The sequence below is a fragment of the Hipposideros armiger genome, unplaced genomic scaffold (assembly GCF_001890085.2).
Source record: "Hipposideros armiger isolate ML-2016 unplaced genomic scaffold, ASM189008v1 scaffold_126, whole genome shotgun sequence".
NCBI classification, from domain to species: Eukaryota; Metazoa; Chordata; class Mammalia; order Chiroptera; family Hipposideridae; genus Hipposideros; species Hipposideros armiger.
Window position 1 is genome coordinate 2,380,311 of NW_017731476.1, and position 23,654 is coordinate 2,403,964.

Here is a 23,654-nt window from a genome sequence, read left to right on the forward strand (position 1 = left end):
ATTCAGGGCATGCCTAGCAGCTGAAGACAGGAACCAAGGTCAGCATTAATGGAAGACGTGGCTGGGCAGCACAAGGGAAATTTAGAGGTCTTCAAGACAGCCTGGCTGGGCTGGCTGAGTGGTGCATTGGTTAGGAGTTAACTTGGGACGATAGCTCTGAGCAGCAGGACCCCCAGGTTCGGATCCCACATGAGGGCCAGTGACACTGCACCCTCTACAGCTTGGACGGTGAACAACAGCTGGCCCTGGAGCTGCGTGGCTGTGAGTCTCCAGGGACGGCGTAGGCTGCAGTGGGGCTGGCAGGCAGCAGGTGTGAGCTTTTGTGAGCTGCCATGAGCAGCTGTCCAAAGGCCGGCAAACGACTGCCTCACCCGGGAAGAGCGCAATGATAATACCAACATGGGCCAGTGAAGCGACATCTTCCACAACTAGACTGAAGAACAAAAAGGACAGCAACTTGTCTGTTCCCCTTCCCAGATTACCCAACGCTGTTCCCTCCCCCAATAAAAAAAATTGAAGAAAAAAAAAAGACATCCTGGGCACCACCCCACTTGTTAGCAGCCTGCCCCGGGCTGTAGGGGCTGCATCCTGAGAGCCAACCCCTGGGAAGTGCAGGCATGCACACCCTCTCAGTGGGCTGGGCCATGCCCTAATGGGGATCTGCCCTTTCCCACCCATGCTGTTAAAGTGTGGCCTGCACATGTAACAGGGGCTGCCCACCAGCACCACTCATCAGTCCAGGGATGATCACTGCGGCCTGGTGGGGTCTAAGGCCACACATGCCACACTCTAGGACTGAACTCCCCCAGTTCAGCCTCTTTCCCTCTAACGGTCCCAGCGGTCACCTCTGTGTAGTAGGAACTCAGGGAATGGCTGTGTGGTGCCCCTCATGCATTACTGGGGAACAGGGAAAGGATGTCTTTCCTCGTACACCCAATGCACCTTGTGCCTCGTTTTCCTGGGCAAAGACAACTCTTACTGGAAACCCAGACCTGGTGCGTGAGGGCACACTGGGCATAGGAAGGGGTGGGAGCTGCTCCCAGGGGCAGGACAGTTTGGGCCAGGTCTGTCATCCATGCTCCTTATCCTTAAACCCTGCTTTCACCGGCATGGGTCCCATGGGCCAATAAGTTTGGTGGGTGCTCCTAGGCAGCCCCCACTTAAGCTTTCCCTCAGCATCCTCCAAATGCAGAGTAGGGACCTCCAGTGGAGGGCAGGACCTCCAAAGTGGAGCTACTGCAGACCGGCAGGGAAGGGTGTTCCTTGGCAGGTGACCCAGCAAAAGGAAACAGGTGGCAGGCCACTCTGGAGGCCAGCTCTCCCTCTGCCATCAGGTGGGGGTCTCCCAGAGCACTGTTCACCTTACAGAACATCCCCTCACCCCCACTGTGGTGTTTTCTCCGAAGGTGAAAGGTCGGGGCTACTAACTTCTGGCAAGCAGGTTAGCCCATTAATAAAGACAAGGGGCCTTCGGGTCACCCCCGCAGGACATCCCTGGGCCAGCGCCTTCCAGATGCAAGGCTTTAGGGTCCCAGGGCAGACCCGGTAAGGTGAAGGCCTCGTCCCTAGCGGACGGGTCCGCATAGAACTGGCTCCAAGTTCTAAGCGCGCAGCGTCTCAGTTTCTAAGGAATTCGCAGCCTCGGGCAGGGGTGGACTGTCGCTGGGGGCAGTCTCCCAGGGCCGGGGTGGAGACAGGAGGCGCGTCCTGCCCGATTAGCGGCGCGGTGTCCGCCACTGGGTTGGTAAAGGTGCGGGGGAGACTTCCGCACCACTCACCGACTTTCGATTTGGAGTTTTTGGTAACAGACCAGCCCCTTCTACTGCCAGGGAGACGGTGACGCTCTTTCGGCTCCCGCGGCCACTCACCCAGGCGTCCGTGACTCCGAGGGAGGTACGCGGTTGGGGAGCCTGGCGCCCTTGCTTAGGGTTACCCGGGGCGCGCGGGGCACCAGCTCGGAGACGCGCGAGTTCCGAGTGGGCCTCGCGAGGAGGAGGGGGGTATGGCGAGGATCTGGGCGGCCAGTCCGTCGCCTCCCCGCGGGTTTGGCGAAAGAATCCGAGCCGCCCTCGGGGACCGCCGGGCCCAAGGCCAACTCGCGGGGGCGGCCTCGGGCGGGGACTCGGAGCCACGGCCCGGTGCTTGCCTCTGGGGAAATGTCCCTTTCCCGACCCCACCGCCCCAACCAGGGCTGCATACCCCGCCCCATTCCCTTCTCGACAAGCGCGCCCACCTCCTCCACTCCAGGCGCCCGGAGTAGCCTCCGCCTCCGCGAGACCACCCAGGACCGCCCCGCCGGACGACCTCCACGCCCCCACCCCCTGGGTCACACCCGGAAGGCCCTGGGCCCCCGCGTCCGGCCACGCCATCTGCCGGGCGGCCCCAGGGACTCTACAGCTAGGGTCAGTCCAGGCCCCGCCCAGCGCTCCCGCCCCACTCGGCTGCCCGGGCTCCTTGGGACCGCGCCCCCGCCGCGCTTTCCAAGCTTGTACCAGGACAGGGTGGGGCACCTGGGATCATCCCGCTCCGAGCCGTGCCCCCTGGTCGTGCGTTACCTGGACGCGCGTGGTGCGCAGACCCTGAGCGCGCCGGCCTGCAGGCGCGGAGTCCCAACTTTGAGGCTAGACGGCCGAGCCAACCCTCCCCTGGGCAGCAGGCTGGCAGCAGCTGACCCCGGCGCCTCTGGGCTACGGGTGAGACGTCGGGGCTCAAGACCGGCTGGTGGGGGGAGGCTCTTGAGGACCCGCCTCCTTGCAGAGCCGGCTGCTAGAGGCCAGAGACGGGACCCGGGGCCACGCATCCGCAGAGGGAGCAGGGCAGAGAGCCCCATCGATCCCCGTCTCTTGATTCCCTTTTCCTTCCCGCTCCTCCTTGAAGGGGGGCCTGCGGCGTTGGGGGGCGATCGGACGGGCGGGTACACTGCTGGGGATCCGGTCCTCGGCTGCTGAGCGCGCCGGGCCCCACGTGGTGCGGCGCCGGGCGGGGCGCGCGGGGGCGCAGCGGGAATCGCTGCGCTTTCTTTATGGTGGGGGGAGGGGCAGGGGGCGGCCAAGCTCCGCCCCCGGGGGCAGCCGGGCGCGCGTCGGCCAATGGAGAGCCGGGCGGGGGAGGAGGAGCCTCGCGACCGCAGCTTAAAGAAACTTGTTGCGGGTCTTTACGCGGGGATTGAGCTTCGGCGGCGACGGCGGTAGGACGGCCGGGGGTGGCGGCGGTGGGGACGCTGGTCGGACCACCGCGCGGTGACCTCCGGTCCCAGAGTGGTCGCGGCGCAGCCGGGCATCGGACCCGGTGCGCTTCCCCGGTGCGCGCCCCTCCGCGCGCGGCCCCGATGCTGGACATGAGCGAGACCCGCGCCCAGCCGCCGTGCAGCCCGTCCGGCACCGCCAGCTCCATGTCGCACGTGGAGGACTCGGACTCCGACGCGCCGCCGTCGCCGGCGGGCGCGGGGGGCGGTGGCCGGGGCGACGCGGCCGAGGCGGCGGACGAGCGCTTTCCGGCCTGCATACGCGACGCTGTGTCGCAGGTGCTCAAGGGCTACGACTGGAGCCTGGTGCCCATGCCCGTGCGCGGCGGCGGCGGCGGCGCGCTCAAGGCCAAGCCGCACGTGAAGCGGCCCATGAACGCCTTCATGGTGTGGGCGCAAGCGGCGCGCCGCAAACTGGCGGACCAGTACCCGCACCTGCATAACGCTGAGCTTAGCAAGACTCTGGGCAAGCTGTGGCGGTAAGTGTCCCCAGGCCCGGGCCGGGGGCTGCGACTGAGAACTGGGTGCGCGGGGGCTCGGAGAGGTGGCGCTGTGACCAGCCTCTGCCCTGTTCTCAGTGGCTTTTCCCAGGGTGAGTCTTAGTGGAAAAACACTCTTTGGCCAGCAGGAACCAGATGCGGGGTATTCCGGAGTCTGGGCCCACAGAGGGCAGCGGGAAGAGCGTGACACCCCTACCACATTCCCGGAGTCCTGGAAGGGAACAGCCCTCCCAAGCCAGTGGCTGGCATGCTGAATTGGGGGCCCCAGCTGTGAGTGGCCCCAGAGCTAGGAAGCCTATCCCTGCCCTAGGAAAGGTGGCCTCTGTCTGGGAGCAGGACACAGCAGCAGGCAGCATGCTGTTGTCTGGAGATGCCTCCTCTTGGAAAGGGCAGAGGAAGGGGGTGTCTGTGTGCCCTGCTGTCACCTTCCCCACAGCTGCACACTTTGGCATGATGAAGCTGGTGGTTTTTTGCAGAAAGTTGGACAGCAGCAGTGACAAAGGTGCTGCTTAGGGCAGCCTATCCTACCGAACACTCTACTTGGTTTTAAAATGGATGGACGGCTTAGGGTTCAGGGCACTGGTGCCCAGTTTCCTGCTTCTCACCTCACGGAGTGCGTGCTTACTGTACATTTTCTGTGCTCCTGCTTCTGTCCAATTGGGGCTCCATGGACCCGTTCCTCTGTGCCCCCATGCCTATTCCACAGGCAGTTAGAAGTGAGCTTCTGGAAGGGTTTGAGGGACTGGTGTGTGTTCTGAGCTTCAGTGAGAATCACTGGGTTTTGCCAGTGTTTCTGGAGGTCCAGCTGCCTGCAGAGTCCCGGCTTGGTTCCCAGGAAGCTCGCTTTGTCCACAGTATATTCTCAGCTGGGTCCTGCCCTCCTTCCCCGCCTGCCTTAGAAAGCCCCAAAGGGAGGGGACAAACACTGTCTGGGTGGGAGAGGAGGGTTAGAGGAGGAAGATCTCTAGAACAAGAGGTTTGGGTCTTGTTCCGGTTCTTTCTTTGACCCAAATGAGCACATAGACCCCACCAACTGGACATCACAGTTCAGAGACAGGGAGCACTGCCTGGTGCCCACCAAGGTGCGGTGTATAAGGCTTCCCTGGTCGAGGTTGCCCTGGTACCCTCCTTGTGACTCACCTGGGGCACGGTCCAGCTCCTGGGCAGTGTGGACACTGGTGCTGGCCTGGACTGCCTTCACCACCCTGCTTGTGCCCTTGGCTCTGCAGCTTGCTGAGTGAGAGTGAGAAGCGCCCCTTCGTGGAGGAGGCAGAGCGGCTGCGGGTTCAACACAAGAAGGACCACCCGGATTACAAGTACCAGCCGCGCCGGAGGAAGAGCATGAAGACGGGCCAGAGTGACTCTGACTCTGGCGCCGAGCTGGGCCACCACCCAGGCGGTGCCGGGTATAAGACCGACACAGGCCTCGGGGACGCACACCACCATAGTGACCACACAGGTGGGCTTCCAGGGCCCTGGTGTTTGAGAATCCACAGCAGGAGAAGTGGGGGTTCTGGCCATGGCAGAGATGAGCAGAGGGGGTGGGAACAGAGGCTGACTCCCAGGGCAGGCACTCATGAGAGGACCAAACCTTCCCTGGGTACCTGGCAAAAGCCCCCAGTGGCAGCCGCTGCGGATGCACATGGGTGGGGGGAGGTACCCTGCTTAGCCCCTCTGAGCTTAGAGGGCCTGGTGGCACCCTGTGACGTGGGCGTCTCTGTCTCCCGAGGCTTTTTTGCTGGTTCTGACCCAGGACTCCTACTGCCAGCATGGTGGTCAGCAGTCTAGCTTCAGGGTCAGACTGACTGGGGTGCAGTCCTGGCCCCCAAGTAGTCTGGGTCAAGCTGGCTAAAGCCATCAGCCTTGGGGAGAACAGGTTTTATGTGAATTGTGTTGTCATGTACATGAGGCTGGGCGTTCTGTGAGCACTTCCTAAATGTTGGTTATCTCTCCTTTTCCCACCGTGATTTTCACGGTGGGGCCTCCTTGGCCCCAGGTCTTCCCGTAGAACAGTGCTTAACGGAATTTTCTCAGCCAAGGAGTGAGGTCTAGGTCTGGCTTTGCTGGAATTTCTGGGAAATGTACAGAAACAAAAAGCTGTTGATTCCTACCTGCGGCTGTTAGCAGGCTGGTTTTCCTCCCGTGTGCATGTCGCCAGCCTGCCGGCCCTGCCAGCCCCACCCCGCCCCCCACAGAAGGGGCATTCATCCCAGAAATGTGCTCCATCCCTAGGGCAGACCCACGGGCCTCCCACCCCGCCCACTACCCCCAAGACGGACCTGCACCACGGAGGCAAGCAAGAGCTGAAGCTGGAAGGCCGCCGCCTGGTGGACAGCGGGCGCCAGAACATCGATTTCAGCAACGTGGACATCTCGGAGCTGAGCAGCGAGGTCATCAGCAACATGGACACCTTTGACGTCCACGAGTTTGACCAATACCTTCCCCTCAATGGCCACTCAGCCCTTCCCGCAGAGCCGGGCCAGCCCACCGCCAGCTCCTATGGGGGTGCCTCCTACTCGCACTCCGGGGCAGCGGGCATTGGGGCGTCCCCTGTGTGGGCCCACAAGGGAGCTCCGTCAGCCTCCACATCGCCTGAGGCTGGTCCCCCTCGGCCGCACATCAAGACAGAGCAGCTGAGTCCCGGCCACTACGGTGACCAGTCACACGGCTCTCCAGGCCGCACTGACTACAGCTCCTACAGTGCCCAGGCCAGCGTCACCACGGCTGCCCCTGCTGTGGCCGCCAGCTCCTTCACCAGCTCCCAGTGCGACTACACCGACCTACAGGCCCCCAACTACTATAGCCCCTATGCCGGCTACCCGTCCAGCCTCTACCAGTACCCCTACTTCCACTCATCCCGCCGGCCCTACACCTCGCCTTTGCTCAGCAGCCTCTCCGTGCCACCCGCCCACAGCCCCCCCAGTAACTGGGACCAACCCGTGTATACCACCCTGACCAGACCCTGAGGGCACCATGGCCACACAGAGGGCCCTGTGTGGGCGGAGGAGAACCTTTGTCTCGGCAAAGACAGAGCCTGTGAGGTCTCCTGGGAGGCACTGGCCATGAGGGAAGCAGAGGCAGTCGTGTGCCCGGCTCCATCAAGTGCCTGCTGATGTGTGCAGGAAACCATGCTTGTAACTGAGCCCCTTTGCTCCCAGATCTCTTAACTTCTGGCAACGGACAAAGCCCTTTTTCTCCCCTCTCTCTCTTTTTGCGGTGACTGGCGACGTCCGAAAGACGGCCATTTTGGTCTCTTTTCTGCGCAGACGCCAGTGCCTTGGTTTTTGCATCTTAGTGGATGCAAAACGGCAGCCACAGTACAGAGGACAAAAGGACAGAGACACAGGGTCTCCAGGCAGCCTGCTTGCTGAGGTCCTGGCCAGCCTCAGCACTGAGAACTCCCAGGACCAACGGATGACATTCCCACGGCGAAACAGCACCTCCACAGCCTGGTCGGGGGATGCCTCTGCAGGAGCACCTCTTGGGACCAGCTCGTGAGATCTGAGGCGTTCCTTGTAGTTCCTTGTAGGGTTCTTCCAAGCAAGGTTTGGCTGTGATTAACACTTCTCTTTTTATTTTATAATTTTTTTATTTTTGAAGCTTAAAATGTCTTTGATTTGTTTTGAAAGCTATTAAAATGTATTTATGTCCTGTATTATTTTATCTTAAATGAATGAAGTCATTTGTGCAGAGAGTAGAATTTAAGACAAAATGGAAGCCTGGGAGCTGAGGGCTTGAGCCAGGAGGGCAGGTGGCCGTTGGGGCCCTCGCTCTGGGCCATTTGGAGTCTGGCTGCTGGGAGGGGCTGGGGAGAGCCTGCGCTCCAGGCTCCCGGGAGGCAGCTAGGACCTCGATGGAGAAGGAATTTGCCTTGTAGTGTTCAGATCAGGTTGGGGTGCCCCTGGCACCTGGTATTAAGTTGAGGTTTAGAAGGCAGGGGCACCGTTGCATTTCATTCCTGCCCATAACTATGCCAAGTGAGAAAGACGGGAATTTCCTGGGATGTGGTGGCTTCAGACACACGTTAATCTTGGCTCTTAGGAACCAGATGCCACCTCCAAGCTGTGAAACTAAAATCTTCTCCACTAAGCGTTTTTAGATTCTTCGTTTTAGACGAATAATACCTGATTTACCTGTACTGCTTCCGCTGTATGCTGAGCTACGATAACTGCCCACTTCATGGAAACTTGTGCCTTTAAACTTTGTAATTAAAACTTTGTACATTTAAATACATTGGAGAAGTTGCTTCTTTGTACTTTTTCTACTTTTTCCTACCTTTTTCTAGAAAAAAAGTCTTTTTTGCATATCTCTTTCGGGGGTGGGGGGTGATTCGGGAACTGCAGCAAACTCGTTTTTATGCAATCTATTTTTCGGTGTTGAGTTTGGACTTTTGCTGTCACTTACCTGCTGTGTTTCGCTACTTTCTGACCAATGCTAACTTTTGTACAGATCGATTTGATAAAATTAAAAAAAAATGCTTTCTATCTTTGTGGGCTGCGTTCTGTGTGTTGCTTTCCCTAAGCCTGGGGTCCCACTTTAAAGGGGCTTAGCTAAGGCAGGGGTGGGGCTCTGCGAGCCTCAGGGGACATGGACAGTCGGAGTACTCAGACCCACTTAGACCCCCACCCAGGGCAGCTTTCCATCCCAGGGGGGTGGCCACATCACTCTCCCTTTTGCGCTGTATCTGAATTTGAATACGACATCTCTCAGAAACCTCCAGGAAGCCCAAGATTCGTCTTCCTTCCCCGGGGGCCTCCTCAGTAGGCAAAACGGGTCCAGATGGGCCAGATTCGGATTTGGGGCCATGGTTTCCTCCCGGGCAAATCCCAGAGCGGGTTTCTGGGTGGCTGACGGCATTTTTTCGGGCGCTGGCACAGGGCCAGGCTGGGAGCAGGATAAAAGCCGCCCTGCAGGAGCCAGGCAGGGTTGTCTGGTTGGCGGAAAGTGTTTCTAGGGAGAAACGGTTGTGGGAAGTGACAGTGAGTGAGGGGCAGCCTCAGCCTCTAGTTGGGCCTCCCCGGCACATGCAGCTAATTCTGGGGTGTCTTAGGTCTGGGGGTGAGAGGAAGATTATGCTTCTCACAAGAACCCAGATGCACGAGGCAGCTGCCTGTGCAATTTTAATGGGGTGGTCTGGATAGGGGGGCACCTACCCCAACCCCTCGCCCACCCAGCCGCCTGAATGGCTACAGTCCAGGGCACGTCCCTCGCCCCATGCTGGGGAGCAATGTCCAGGGCCTGCCAAGAGTAGTGTTTGGGAAGAGCTGCCCGGATTTATGAGGGTTGGTGTAGTCCAGGGTGTGCCAAGCCTCCAGGGTAAGGTGGGGTCTGCGGGGAGGAAGGTGGGTGGGTGTGGGGGGGCAGCTGAAAGCCAGGCTCATGAGTGCCCTTGACCTTGACAGCTCACTGCCTGCATGGAACTGGCCCAGCCTGTCCTGTGTCCAGCCAAAGGCTGCTCCGGTCCATATGGTGCTCCGAGCTCTCCCATTGATACCCCAAACCGAGAAACCCCCTGCGTCCGGCTTGCTGACAGGGCGAGTGAGGCCGCCCTTTGGCTGCTCCGGGTTTGCTCAGGCCTTGCCAGGCTCCCAAGGGCTGGACATTCTTCAGTTTTGTTTGGACTTGGTGGGGCTCCTGCATGTTAACTCCTGGGAGCCCGGCGGCCCTCCTTCCCACCAGCCTGCCCTTGTGTGAAAGCCCCATGGGTCCTGGGTCCTGGGTCCTGTGAGAGCCTCCGTGGGCTTCCTACTTCTGAGCTCATGAAGCTTCAGGGATCAAAAGGACGGCCACCACTGTCCTGGGAAGGCCATGCCCCTGCCCGGGTCAGAGGGCACAAAGATGAGAACTCCTGCACTTTGTCCCTGCCCCTTCCAGGGCCCCCTTCCATCTCTGAAGGCTGGGCTGGTGGCTTCCCCTCTAGGAGCATTCTCAGGCACTCAGGGGCCCTGGGAGTCGGGAGGTCTTGCTCTCCCCAGGTGACTCTCTGAGGAGGTGGCTGAGGCAGATACCCTGGGGATCAGAGCTGCTGGGAGGGGTCCTGGGAGCTGCCCTGGTCCTCTGTTGAAGGTTTTTCGGGAGTTCCTGGCTGATGACATTATTCTCAAGGCCAGCCTCGGCCCCGCCTTACCCCAAGTCCAAGGAGGCATTTGCACAACCTCTCCCAGAGCCCCGTTCTCACTGAGAGTGGCCCATCCCGGGGATGGGCTATCAGGAAAGTTCCTCATTTTTTTATTTTCTCACCTAGAACAGAGTGCGTTGCCTCTGCTCTCAGCTGAACAGAATGCCCTGTTCAGAGAAAAAGGGGAAATGGCATAGATGATGCAGCCCTGCTCTGATAGACTAGAAAAGCCCCTTCTGGTCCCAGGCACAATTGCTCTTCCCGGGACAATATCAGCTTTCAGGAGCGTATTTTCTGTTTGGACGTGAGTTCACGGCCAACTTGACTGTCAGCTCTGGGGAGGGTCTGTGTCTTCCGAGCTGCTGCCTGGGCGAGGCCCTCGGCCCTCCTCACCAGGTCTGTCCCAGGGGTCACATTTGGGACCCAGCCAGCCTGCTGTGACTTTAGGCCACATTTAGGCACCCAGGATGGCACCCAGGATGAGCTTCACGGGCTTGGGGTCCTGGCTTGGTGTCTGGTTCCTCCCTAGTGTCTGGCCCAGCACAGAGGATCTTCATGGACCCGCTCTCTGGCCAATTAAGTTTGCAGGGGCTGCTGTCCATCAGGGCTGCAGGGGTGGGGGGTGAGGGGTTCTCAGTGGTGACGTGACAGCCACCAGACATTAGATAAGCCCTCACCACCTGTGTGGATGGCCTCCTTGGACACATTCCACCAACCTTCACAGAAAGCCCGTGCCAACCAGGACCTAGTATCAGGGCCACAGAGCCAGCAGTGCCAAATCTCCCACTTGCACTGGGAGACAGTGCAGACCCCAAGACAGGGAGATGGGGCTGCCCCTAGCAGGCAAAGGAACCAAATCATTCCAAGGGAAGGAGACTGTAGTTGCAGGGTGCCCCCAAACATGGCCCCCTACCTGGGCCCCTGCTCTCCGAAGTCTGCTCTAACCCTGAGCCATCCCAAGGACCCAGTTGGAGCTGAGCCAGCCAACGCAGGTGAGGGAGCGGTGCCTTCTGTCTGTCTGCCTGCTGCCCCTGGTCAGGATGTGCGTGGGGGCTGCAGGGACCCATCAGGTGCCCTGTCACCTTGGGAACCCCGACATTCCGAGTTGTCGGGGTGGGGTAGGGAGGAGCATCATCTCCCTGGCTTCATTTGGAGACTTTGTGTCCTAACGCCTCCTGCTTCCTGTCTCACTCTGGTGGAAGTCTGCCTACTTTTGGGGTCCCCTGTATCCTGGAAGGAGCAGGTCTGAAGATGACGTCTTCCCAGGATGGGGCTGTAGGGGCCCTGGGGCTCACTGGGGGCTGCGGGAGTCTTCGAAAGAGGAACCAGAAGGGGCAAAAGAGGGAGACGCCCTGGGGCTTAAGACCTGCCCCCATGTGAGGACCATCCTGGAGCAGAGAAGGGCTGAGGGCTGGCGTTGACAGCCTGGCCCTGCTCATACACCCCCACATCCCCAGCATCCGGCCGCTTCGTCCAGCTGGCTTTGGAGCACCTGGTTTTCTTCTGGGAGCCTCGGTTTCCCCACCTGTAAGATGGGAATGCCCCCCCCACCAGGTGTTGGGGGGAATTCGGTGAGATTAGGACCTGCTGTGACCGAGTACTTTGCACAGATGCCTGAGAGTGACTATTGGTGGTACCATCCCTACCTTCAATCACATGATGCCTATTTGCTCATCTGCAAAATAGGGTAGGTTTTCCGGTAAGAAAATCACATGAAAGTGAAATGGGCAGAGAACGTGCATCTGAATAAAGGCTGGGGGCCTTGCTGCCACCTTTCCTGTCTCCACCTCTGGGATCCTTCTGCTGCGCTGAGGTGGACTCCAAGTCTGGAAGGCTTCCCTACAGGAAGGCTTGCTGGGCCAGTGGTTGAAAGCTCTGCCACTTGCCAGTTGACCTCTCTGTGCCTCAGTTTTCCCTATGACCATGAGATGGTGATGGCCTCGCCAAGGTGCTCTGAGGATTAACCAGGCGTGGCTGAAGCCAGCACATGGGCACAGCTGACAGGCACCTTCCTGTCCCATCCTGCCGGCAGGCTTGTCCCTGGACTCCTGGGACCTTCACTCCTCTCCCCAGCCTCACGGTGACTTGTTGTTTCAGACCCCCTCAACTTGGCCCTGGAATGGCTGGCTGGTGGAGGCTCGGTCAGCCTCCCTGCCTTCTCTGGCCAGGCCAGGCTGTCCCCCGGCAGGGCACTGTGTGTGTGTGTGTGTGTGTGTGTGTGTGTGTGTGTGTGTGTGTGTGTGTGTGTGTGTGTGTGTGTGTGTGTGTGTGTGTGTGTGTGTGTGAAGCCCTCTCCGCACCGGCCAGGCCTTTCTAGCCCCTGCCTTCCCCAGGGTGCTGGGCCCAGTACCTGAGCTTATCCAGCTGCCGCTGCCACGAGAAAGTGTGACATGCTTTCCAGGAGGGCCCCTCACTGGCTCAGGTCAGGTTCTTCCCTGAACGCCAGCAGCTGCAGGAGCTCTGGTCACCTGCTTCCCAGAGGCCAAAGCGGGCTGGCACCCCAAGCCAGGACCCCGCAAAGGGTTAAGGGGCGCGAGGCCTGACGGGGGCAGAGCAGCCCGGCTGGTGCAGGGCCAAGAGCTCTGGGGAAGGCGCTGCATTTTAATGAATCATTATTGCCGGGAGGCCTTTGTCTTTCTTTATCCGGTGCACAATAAAAGAATTAATTAGACAGAAAATGGCAGGGCAAGGAACTGACAAGTCATTAAGGGCTGCTGAATGACCGATGAGATGCACGCTGGGGTGGATTTCGGCTCCGGAATGATAATGGCCAGGCTGGGTGCTTTGTATGCACAACCAGCGGGCCTCTGTGCCGGCATTGTGGGCGCTGCCATTGTGGCCGGCCAGAGCGGGCCAGCGCCGGCCTGACTTTCCAAAGGCAAAGTGGGCAGTGGGACTCACCCCACAAAATCAGGGTCTTAATTTTTGTGTGCAGACACAGCAGTAAATATTTAGACTCAGAGGGGACTTTGGGTGGGAGTTCTGGCCCCTGGACTCCGGTTTCCAGCTCTGGGGACAGAGGGCGGCAGTGGGGGTGCTCTCCACGCTGAGAGAAGCAGAAGACGGGTAGGGGGAGGAGAGGAGGGGAAGAGGAGTGGAGAGAGATGGAGAGGAAAGGAAAGAGGAAATGGATGAGGAGAGGTGGGGGGGAAAAAGAGAAGAGGGGACAGGAGGGGAGGAGAGAGGAGAGAGGAGGAAACAGGAGGGGAGGGAAGTGGAGAAGAGCCATGAAGACCTAGAAAGAACTTCCCAGAGCCAGGCCCCACCCTCCTTAGCTGCTGCTGTCATGGTTATTTAGACGTCACCAGGAAAAAAGTGCCACCCACAGATCCGGCTCTCCCACTCAGAGGAGGGCAAGATCAGAGAGCCTGTGAATTGGGAGTGCATCGTGGGGCCACTGTCCACTGCTTCTGCCCACTAGAGGCTCAGCCTGTCCCATCCCTATGACCCTGCAGCTCCCTGGGGAATGGATTTGAAAACTGCCTGGATCCCCTGGCTCCCTGGTTTCCTGCAGCTTCAAGATGTGTCTGTTCCCTCCTATGGGAGTTGTCTCAGAGATGGGGGGCGGTGAAACCTCAGGCAGGTTGAGAGAGGGGTCTCCTCTGCCCTGGGTATGTCAACCAATCAGTTAGCAACACTTTGCTGACTGGGTTTTGAAGGACAGGTGACACCCCCACTGGGACACCTTGTGGAGCCTGTCCTAGGAGTTGAACCCAGGCTGGGTGGCAAGATTGTGTCCCAGGTGCTGCTCCTGGGCCCCTGAGACCCTCATGGTGATAGAGCTGCTCTGTTTAGAAGACCACCCCTTCTGTAAGCAGAGGGCAAGCGTTGGGTGCCTCCTGGGAGGAAGGGGCTGCACCCTAAGTTAGGGAAGCATGGAACAAAGACCATACCTGTTTCCAGGTAACAAGTGTCCTGTCAGGTGGCAGAGCATCTGGACACCACAGGGAAGCACTGTCAATGTTTTTGCAACTTGACATCTGACAGCTCTGTGTGTGTGTGTGTGTGTGTGTGTGTGTGTGTGTGCGCGCGCGTGTGTGTCCCCTCTCAAACACATGTGTGAGACTAAGGCAGGCCTAGACACACTGAGGATCACCCCTGAAGAGGGGGAGCCTCCTCTTTCTTCTCCCTCTCGTCCTGGGGTCACTCAGGCCCTGTGAGGAACTTGTTCACTAGAGGGGGACAGAGGGATGAAGGTGGGCAAAGGGCCTGGGTAACCCTGGCTCTAGAAACCTGAAGCTCCTACCTTTTCCCACATAAGGAGAGGGGTATCAAGGCAGGTTCAAAATTCACCCTGAGGCATGGTGCCTGGTCTCTGGGAGCTTGGGACCCCCAAGGTGCACAGCAGTGGACAAGTAATGGCCTCTCTGGTTTCAGTGGTCCATCTGTGAAATGGGAATACCATGCCCCTCCCCCCAGGGACAGTGCCAGGGACATGGGAGATGCATGTGGGCAGGATCTTTGTGCAGGATTTGGAGGCTGAGCTCCTGCCACCATGACAGCCAGCCCAGTGGGAGCTGCAGGGATGCCAGGCCGCCAGAGCAGGAAGCACTGACTGGAGTATTTCCTTCCATTAGCACCAGCCCCGGCACCACCTCAGGCAGATGGATGTCACAGGCCGCCAGCCAGGTTGAGTGTGGGTCTCATCCTTTCAGGAATGTGAGCGGTGTCAGGAGGTAGCTGGTGCTGTTGGGTCGGCACTGTTGCTGCAAGAAGGCAAGCTGGAGCTGCGGGGAGGTGGGTGTCCATCTCCCATCTAACAGGAAAGTCATTTTCTTGCAAAAGAGGGACATAGCCAGCTCAGTGCCTTTGGAAAGAAGACAAATGACATCTCAATTTGTGATGGGGTCACAGGACCCTGGCTCCCGCCACCCACGCCACACACCCCGGTAAGATGGGCGGCTGATGCCCCTCCCCCGGGCACCCGTCACCTGTTCCTCCCATTTGCGAGCTAATTCCACAGGGAACGTGGGCGGCAGGGTGCAGCAGATCCGGAGCGTGGGAGCGGCTGCTCCCTGCCTTGCTACAGAACAGCCTAAGTAGATGCTCATTTGCATGAAGCCCCTGGAGAGTCTCCAAGGAGCATTCCCAATTGAATCCTTCTTTATTCTAAGTCCCGAAGCTCAAGTCTGCAAAATGCACTGTGCCACTCCCAGCCTTGGCTCCCCAGCTGCAGTGCCAGGCAGATGGAGGGCCCCCCAGGGCAGCTGCCACAGTCCCTGCTGGTCACCCCCAGCCAGGCATATCGGGAGGCTCAAACTTGGCTTTCCCAAGTCTGGGAAATGGGCTCCTGGGGGCTGCCTACCTGAGGCCCTCAGAGGGGCGAGGGAGCCAACCTGGAAGGAGATGGAAGATTTTCCAGTGGGTGGCCAGGTGCTCAGTTTAAGTGAGAAGAGGCCTGGGCCTCAAGGAGCCTGAGCAACAGGATTCAAATGGTAGACACCACACACAGCTGTGGGATGGAGAAGCCAGAGCAATGAGTGCTGGGGCCATGCTCTGAGGCTGGGGTGGCTCCCCAGGGAAGATGCCATGAAAGAGGACAAGTGCACCCATTGGCCCCAACAGCAACCCCAGTCATTACCCAGAGTCCCTGCCCCTCAGGGGCACACACAGGAAGCCCTGAGCTCTGGAGCCCTGTGGGGGCTTAGGGGTCACTCTGGGGCAAGTCTGGCCTGGTAGTGCAGCAGTCAGAAACAATGCACTACCAGAGGTGGGTACTGGTACCTAGGTGGGCGTCGAGCTAGACTGAGCCTGTGAGCTGCAGGGCACCACGTGTGCAAATGACTTGTTCTCCAAAAAGACACCCCTGGGAGGTGCCGGAACCTCCTGGGCCATCACTGTGGGAAAATAGGTAGAGGAGAAAACAGGGAGGAAGAATGCTAATGTGGTGATGGAGCCTTTGGGGGGAGTGGATTCAGCCCAGGACAGGCAAGGGCAGCACTTGGCTGTCTGCACCCAAGACTGAAAAAAGAAAGAAAAAGGAAAAAAGGACGCCAGCTGGGTTGGGCTGGAGCAAGCTGGCATGAGCACTTGCCCTTGCCCATGAGGCCAGATGGGGCCGGAGTGGAGCATGTGTTTGTCTCCAGCGTGGCGAGGATGGGGAGTAGGCCCCAGCAGACCTTCCTGGCAGTCACTGTTGTGAAGGGACATCTCCCCTCCTGGGAGAAAGGGTGAGTGCTGTCCACTGCCTCACGCCCCGGGGTGTCCTTGGCTCCAAATGTGCCTCCCCAGCTCCTCACCCTTGCTTCATATGCTGCCTCCTCCACGAAGCCTTCCTGGACTATCCCGAGCAATGAGCCCATCTGATTATTTCCCCCAAAGCCCAGGTCACCGTTGGCAGTCACCACAACAGGTAGGACTGTGTGGGTCTTAGTCCTCTCTGCCTACACACCATGAGCCCCAAGCTGGAAGGAGCAGGCCTGCTCTGGTCACTGCTGACTCCAGCACCTCATGCCAGGCACATGGATCTGCCCATCAATGGCTGTGACCGGCCAATGGGCTCCAAGTGACAGAAGGGTGAATGGGCACTTTGGGCTACAGTCTGGGTGGGAGGTCATTCTGGCCTGGCCCCCCAGGCTGAGCACAGGGCACTTGTCAGGGCCCCATGTGATATATCTCAGACACCCTGCTGGGCGGGGTCTCCCCTATTCTGCCCATGGGGAACTAGGGCCTCCTGGGTTTCAAGGTGTCAGAGACCATGAGGCCTCTTGGGCTGGTCTCCAGCCAGTGGAGGGCTGGGCAGGGAGGTGTGCAGACCTCCAGGAACCCCCAGGAGCAGGAGGCCCTTTTTCTTGCAACCCCAGACTTAGGAGGCCAGCAGGTCTCCCCCATATGCTCCCCAGGGCTTCAGAGAGCCTTACCTGAGAAAATCTGGCTGCCCAAGGGACCCCTTGTCATGGACTCTGTGCAGCCAGACCCTCCCTGTTTGCTGCCTGTGTGCTTGGGAACCAACCCCAACAGAGGTGGGCATGACGAACACCTCTGACCTCGAGACCAGCAACGGGTCAGGTACTCAGGAGGGCCTCACCGCTGTCCATGTGCACAGCTGCCCCAGAATTCTTCCTGCTCAAGGGAGCTCACTAACTTGCCAGGCAGTGCCAGGCAGGAGGGGGCCCCCGAGATCCCTCAGCCACCCGGCCTTGGGAACTGGGAAAGGGCAGCTGTGACTGCTGGGGGACTGAGATCTCCGCTGAAGCCCCATGGGGTCAACTGTTTCCCCCGCCCAAGCTTCTTAATGGCCTGAGCTCAGATGGCTGGCTCTGTCTGAGGCTGGAGGAAGCTGGGGCCGGAGGGAGCAGCACCCTCGGACAGGAGCCCCAGGTCCTGGAGAGAGGCCACCTGTCAGCAGCTCCACCCAGCTGGCTCCGAGACGTGCTCCCTGACGCTGTGTCTGGGTGAGAATCAGTGAGACTGTCTCTCAGGCCACGTGGGCTGAGCTGGGGGCCTGCGCCTGCTCTAGAAAATCAAAACCATATTTTCTCTCCTGGAGCTTCCCAAAGTGTTTTAAAGCAGACTCAGAAAGCTCATTTGGACAGATGCCTTTTGTCCCCAGAGAAGTTGCTTTCCCTGGAATGCCAGCAGGAAAACCAGCTGGAAGCTGGGTGAGGGAGAGCAGGGAGGGAGAGCAGAGGCCAGGGCTCGGGTGCTGTAGCTGCTTGGGGGACATGGCCTCCCTGGCCCTGCCTGTCACCGTGCAACCATGGGCACAGCTCTCAGCATGTCTGGGAGGCCACTCCTCACCTGCCAACGGGGCTCCAGGTGATCAGGTGACAGGGCGCAGGTGGCCCCTTATGCCAGGCTCAGAGCCTGCTTCTGGAGTGAAGGGCTGCCCTCAGAAGGGACAGTAGACATGGAGTTAAGCTACGTGAACAGGGAATCAATATCTTCATACAAAGAGGAGAGCTGATACAGGCCCCCAGGCCCCTGACACACCACACCTGGGCTGTTTAAAATGAGGGACATCCAAACCACCCTTGGATAGCCCTGTCCCCTGGCTTCTAAGCAACACCTCCAGGACAAACCACTGCAAACTGAAGCCTGGGTGTGCGATGGCTGGATATGTGGGATGGGACCAAGCGTGGAGGTTCGGAAGTGCTTACTTTTCTGGTGCTGGGAGAAGGGTGACCAGGGTCAGGCTGAAGGGTAGACAAGTGTAGTTCATCTACACCATGGAATATTACTCAGCCATTAAAAGGAGTGAAGCATTGACACATGCTAGTGGGTTAACCCCAAAACATCATGCTCAGTGAGAGAAACCAGTCACAGTGTTATGATTCCATTTCTGTGAAATGTCCAGAACAGGCAAATCCTGTTTGAGACAGAAATCAGATTAGAAGTTGCCAGAGGCTGGGGGAGGGGAATAGGGCATGACCGATGATGGGTCCAGGGTTTCCTTTCAGGGTGATGAAAACATTCTAGAACTTGATAGAAGTGGTGGTCGCACCCCACTGTGAATGAACTAAATGCTACAGAATCGTACACTTTAAAATGGTTAATGTTATGTGATATCAATCTCACTTCAATACAGAAAAGAAATTAAAATAGAAAGATTCGTGGCAGCCAGGATGACTCAGGTTAAAGGTGACTCATCCAGACCATTCGCATGTGATCACTTAAAGAAAAATCCGACCTTTTTAAAAAAAGCTAAAAGACCAAAGTGATGTCCCACAGGCTGGGAAGGCAGGAGGCAGACTGGAGAGCCGATGGCTGGTGTCCATCCAGGGCAGGAGATGGGCAGTGGATGCAGGTTTGGCCCTCCAGGTCAGGAGGAAGATTTGACTTTGGAGGAATGAAAGTCATTGTCAGGGCTGGGCCAACAGGGTGGGGGCCAGGGGCCAGGGCCAGGCTAGGGGTGTGGGGCGAGGAGCTGGGGCAGCCTTTGCCCTTCCTCTGAAAAGCCAACATGAAGAAGGATGCCACAGAGGTGGTAGGAGGGCATGTGGCCTCTTGGGAACATGGATGGATAGCAGCCGAGCAAGCATCCTGGGGACCCTGCCTAGAGCCAAGGATTCCGGCTCAGAATGAGGAGCTCTGATGTTGGATCCACAGCACCCCTTCTACTCCCCCATGTCCAGGCCCCACATGCTGCCTGCATACCCAGTGACCACCGCAGACACGCTCACCCGTACTTGTTTCCCCTGAGCGCGCCCCCCCCCAAGCCCCCTGTAAGTTACACACCACTCTCTGTGGAAAGGGCAGGCCCCAAAGAGATTTTCCAGGCTTTATGGAAAGTTCTGCCCATGGCTGTAGTCTGGGAGGGGTGCCTCACACCGCCTGGCTGGACTGGGAGCTGAGACGTAGTCCCAGAAGGAGCTGGAAAGGCCACTGGTTGCCCAGAGGCCCACATGCCCCACACTTCCCCCCGGACGGTGGCACCTGGATGCTGTACAAGGCAAAACACACACCCCCTCCCGCCCCAGAAAGTCCACCCACGTAATATCCTTTTTTATTATTCGTTGGCTGTCAGGCTTCATTAATGGGTAGTGCCGGCCGGCCCGCCCGGTCGTTTCTCCAAAAGCTGGTGAACTTGGTCCCCTAGCACAGTGCCAGCCCTGGGCAGCGGCCCCTGATGCTCTGGGAGGCCATGGCATCTCAGGCAGACTCCTCGGTGGCCAGGCCCCAACTTGGCTCAGTGAGCAAGTGGTCAGGGCCAGGTCCCAGGGGGGGCAGAGGGTGGGCACAGGGGCCACTGACAGAGCCACAGGGGTGCCCTCGTTGGGGGTGGGGGAGGAGGAGCTTCCAGGGCACTGGGTGCTGCCTCTAGTCGGGGCTGCACATCCTCTGCCTACTTTTGCTTTCTGGATGTAATTTCCCAACCTTGACATTGCTGATAGTAATGATAGCTGCCATGGAGAAGAAACTCATATACGTGGCCTCCTCCAGGGCGGGGGGGGGGGGACTCTGGTTGCATCCATTTTACAGATGGGGAAATTGAGGCTCAGAGAGGTGATGCACCAATACTCTTGAGGGTGGGAGAATGAGTTAAAAAATCATCTCCTAGCCTCTCCCCATCACCCTGTGGTTGTGCTTGTCTCCTGGGGTTCCCATGGGCCTAGGTCTGGGAACCCGGACAGCAAGTGTGTTTCTTCCATGCCTCCCAGTGGTTATAGAACTATGAGCCCCTCTTCACACCCTGCCCTTAGGCCTGGGTAATGGGAGAGATAGTTGGTGCCCCTACCGTGGATCGAAGTAGGGATAATGAACCTGAAAGTGTTTACAAATGGTCAAGCTCTGAGCACCTGGGTGGTGGTTCTCATTTTGACCGTCACCTGGGGCAGTTGTTAGAGCTAGAAGCTCTTGAGTGTGTAGCTCAGGATTCCTGTGTTGAAGTCCTAACTCCCAGTTACTCAGAATGCGACTGCATTTGGAGATGGGGGTTTTAAAGCTATAATGAGGGTAAAATGATGTTGTTAGAGTGGGTTCTAAACCACTGTGACTGGTGTCTTGAAGAGATTAAGACATGCACAGAGAGAACCATGTAAGGATACAGGGAGGAAATGACCGTCTACAGGCCACGGCCTCAGGAGGAACCAGCTCTGCCGATACCTTGATCCCAGACTTCCAGCCTCCAGGACTAGGAGGAAATACATTTCTGTTGTTTAAGCTGCCAGGTCTGTAGTGCCTTGTTATGGTACCCCAAGCAGATAGAAGCCACTAAAATACTTGCAGGTCAAGTGCAGTGTAACATCAGGCAGCCCGTGGCCATGCGCCGGAAGGAGTTCCAGAAGTTTCTATGCCCCTTGATAGCTACCCACTAGCCCCTCCCTGGGGACAGGCTCATGGGGTTCCTTGCTACCTGTTCAGAACTCCCTTTGCAGGAAGTACAACGTGGACACACACAGCGGCTGGTCTCCCGACTGGCCCTCCCCCAAACCAAACCTTGGCATTGAAACCCCAGGCAAACCACTGCAGTGCGAGAAGCCGCCTGGAGTGTTCTGCTTCTGGCTCCACGCCTGCCCAGGCCGTGGAGAGCACAAGGGTGAGCTTCACACTCCTGGGAGGTTTTAATCCCAAGGCTCCTTTCCCCTCCAAAAGCCATTAATGAACGTTTCATGGAAAAAAAAAAACACAAAAAACCCTGTTATTTTTCCCAATGTAAATGTGGACACCCTGCATGGAGCCCAGGGTGGTTCCAACTCCCTCCACAAACATTTCAGGAGCCTGAGGAGCACGGCAGGCGCGTGTGAACGACACTGTGGGCCTCCTGTGGGCCCCTGGGGTCCCCCACTCCCAGGCTGGGTCAATATTGATGCAGAAGGAAGGTGGCGCCGGCCCGGCCTCCATGGTGGAGAGGGCGTGCAGGGCAGCTGTGGGCTGCTGCCAGAGACCCCGGGCCTGAGCTGCATGGAAGCCCTGTGGCTGAGGTAGAGATGGGGGCTGTGGGCTGAAACAGGGGCTGTGGTACCTGCATGGGTAGTCTCCCAACCCACATAGTAGGTCGATTTCTTTACTTTGCCAAAACCAAATCGGGGAGCTGAAAATTCAGAGTCTTATAAAACCCAGGGTTGGGCCTCCCTTGGTGAGGGGCCATATCTCCAATGTGGACAAGCGTGAGTTCAAGTTCCCACCTCCTGGGCCTGGCCACAACCTCCTTCCAAATCCTTGTCATTGGCTTGGAGGAAGCTGGCTGTGCCCAGTGGATGCAAACCCAGGCCCACATGAGCATGATGTCTCCGAGGCGGGAGATGCGGACTTCCTGGAGGGGCCCCAGATTCACCAGGCCCAGCCTACCTCTGGAGCATTCTAAACCCAGCAGCTTCCCAGCTTCTCCTTGCTCACCTCTGCAGCTAGGTGCCTCATTCCCCGTGAAGGCAGCCCATTCTGGTAGGATAGCTTGAAGTGTGGCACAGCTTCTCTGATTCCTCCTTTTCCTTCAGTTGTTCCTCTAGATTTCTGGGGACAACAGAGCTGGGCATGTTACGGAGCTCCCCATTCACCAGCACCTGTCCCCTTACATTAGGGCAAGCAGGGGCTGATGGAGACAGAGTTGGGGGCAGTATCTCTTATGGTCCCGTCCAGCAGCAACAAGCCTGGCTAGAGAGGGAGGTTGGCTGTGTTTGAATACAAGAATGAACGAATGAATGAGTTTGCAGCAGAGACCTGAGAGGCGTCAGAGCTTTTTCTGTGAGAGGAGCCGGGCCAGCGAGCAAGCCCACCCTTGCAGTCACTCTGATTGGCGAATTTTCTCCAGTCTCCAAAGCAGCCTTGCCAAGTGTTATAAAGTACATCAGAGAGCGCCAGGGCGCTCAGCGCCACACTTACTGCCTTGGGGTGAGAGGTTAAACAAATTCCTCCTCAGAATTTACTGCACTCATTTCTGCTTCAGAGCAGGACCTGGCCAAGGGGAGACGTATTTCATGCAGAAATACCTCCCCTAAGTGTTTGAGGGGGAGGGGCCCAGGATGCAGAAGTCGGCTTCCAGATTTCACAGGAACAAAGGTAGCTATATAAACTCGCCAAAAACAAGTCCATTACAAAAAGCCGTTTGTAAAACTTACTTTCCAGTAACCAGTAATCAGAGGGTAGGAAGGGAATTGCCATGTAAAAGGGGCAGTGGTAATTTTATTTTCTTGATTCTGTGCTGATTTGAATTTTTGGAAAGTGGTGCAGAGAGGAGGAGGGGAGGTGGCCCTGGGGGTCGGAGGCCTGGGCTGATTTGCCTCCTCCCCCTGATCTGGGGTCCTGGGACCACGAATATGAACTCGCCCCGGCCCCAAGGGACATAGGACTTTGGCCGGTTTTCCATCTCATCCCCAGTGGCAGGAGCAGGGGCCAGTCTCAGCACCCAACCCTCCTGCTGTGCTCATATCCTGAGTAGGGTGTGGGCAGCTCAGGAGGCAAGTGGATCCCTTCTGCCCACGTCTACACGAAACCATCAGCCAGGGTTGTCTCAGCATTCCAGACCGTGGGCCCCCCAAAGCTGCCTGGGGCCCTGTGCTCAATCTCCAGCAATGTGGGGGCTTTGAGACCCTGGCCAAGAGCAAGAGGGGAGGGTGATGTGAACCCCAAGGGCAGCATGAGGATAGTGGTGCCAGTCTGATCTTTCTTTTCTGGGTGGGGACACACCTTGGTGCCTAAAGGCAGAGGCTGGTCTTGGGACTCTGGAAGGAGAGGTCCTGTGGCCAACCATTACGTTAACCTCCAGGCCACCAGGGGTCCTCCCGGGTGGGGCCTTGTGTCTAGTAGGGAACAGATGTGCAAAGATGCTTATTTGGGGGTCAGGGGAGCTGCCAAGAGGGCTGGAGGAGGCATTCCCAGGCATAGGCTCCTGACCTGTTCTCTGTAGGACACCCACACTGAGTACTCCTTACCACTGGGCTGCACTGCACTGAGGCCGCTCGTGGCCTAACGACAGGCGTGAGTCACTGTGGTATGCAGGGCCAGGGCGCCTGGCAATGAGGGCCCAGTGGGTGGGGGCCTTGCCCCTGTCTGGCCAGATGGGTTGAGTCTCCACCAAGCGCCTGAAATAGCTCTCGAGGCGTCCAGCACAGGGAGGAGGGTGTGAACATCCCACAGGATGGATGTGCCCTGCCAGGCCAGGTAACCAAAGGTTGGCCCAGGGACACGTTTCTGGCCCAGGTGCAGAGCTGGGGACAGCTGGCTGTCTCCACTCATCCCTGAGGCTCCATGTCCTCCTCTCGCCCCTGCAGGCCTTGCTAGGCCCTGAAGGGGACCCTGACCAACATAGGCCCGAGTTCCTGCAACCCCCCAATGCCTCCTTCCTTGTGGCCCTGGGGGAAGGGGCTCCTGGGACCCACAGGGCTCTGCACATCTCTGACGCCCCTCCCACCTG

At 58.3% G+C, this 23,654-nt stretch overlaps 1 protein-coding gene across 1 annotated transcript; it reads left to right on the forward strand.

Annotated features, from left to right (window-relative positions):
• Positions 1-3,166: 3,166 nt before the first annotated feature.
• Positions 3,167-7,977, forward strand: SOX8 (SRY-box transcription factor 8). The gene is made up of 3 exons (XM_019648410.1): positions 3,167-3,723; positions 4,974-5,203; positions 5,977-7,977. The coding sequence occupies exons 1-3, from the start codon at positions 3,329-3,331 to the stop codon at positions 6,708-6,710; spliced, it is 1,359 nt and encodes a 452-aa protein (XP_019503955.1). The 5' UTR covers positions 3,167-3,328; the 3' UTR covers positions 6,711-7,977.
• Positions 7,978-23,654: the final 15,677 nt, after the last annotated feature.

What these genes read in the sequence shown, in the direction of transcription:
- SOX8 (XM_019648410.1), top strand. Translation starts at nt 3,329, where the DNA reads ATGCTGGACATGAGCGAGACCCGCGCCCAGCCGCCGTGCAGCCCGTCC. An exon ending in ACTCTGGGCAAGCTGTGGCG is followed by an intron (nt 3,724 to 4,973) that starts GTAAGTGTCCCC and finishes TTGGCTCTGCAG; the next exon opens with CTTGCTGAGTGAGAGTGAGA. An exon ending in CCACCATAGTGACCACACAG is followed by an intron (nt 5,204 to 5,976) that starts GTGGGCTTCCAG and finishes CTCCATCCCTAG; the next exon opens with GGCAGACCCACGGGCCTCCC.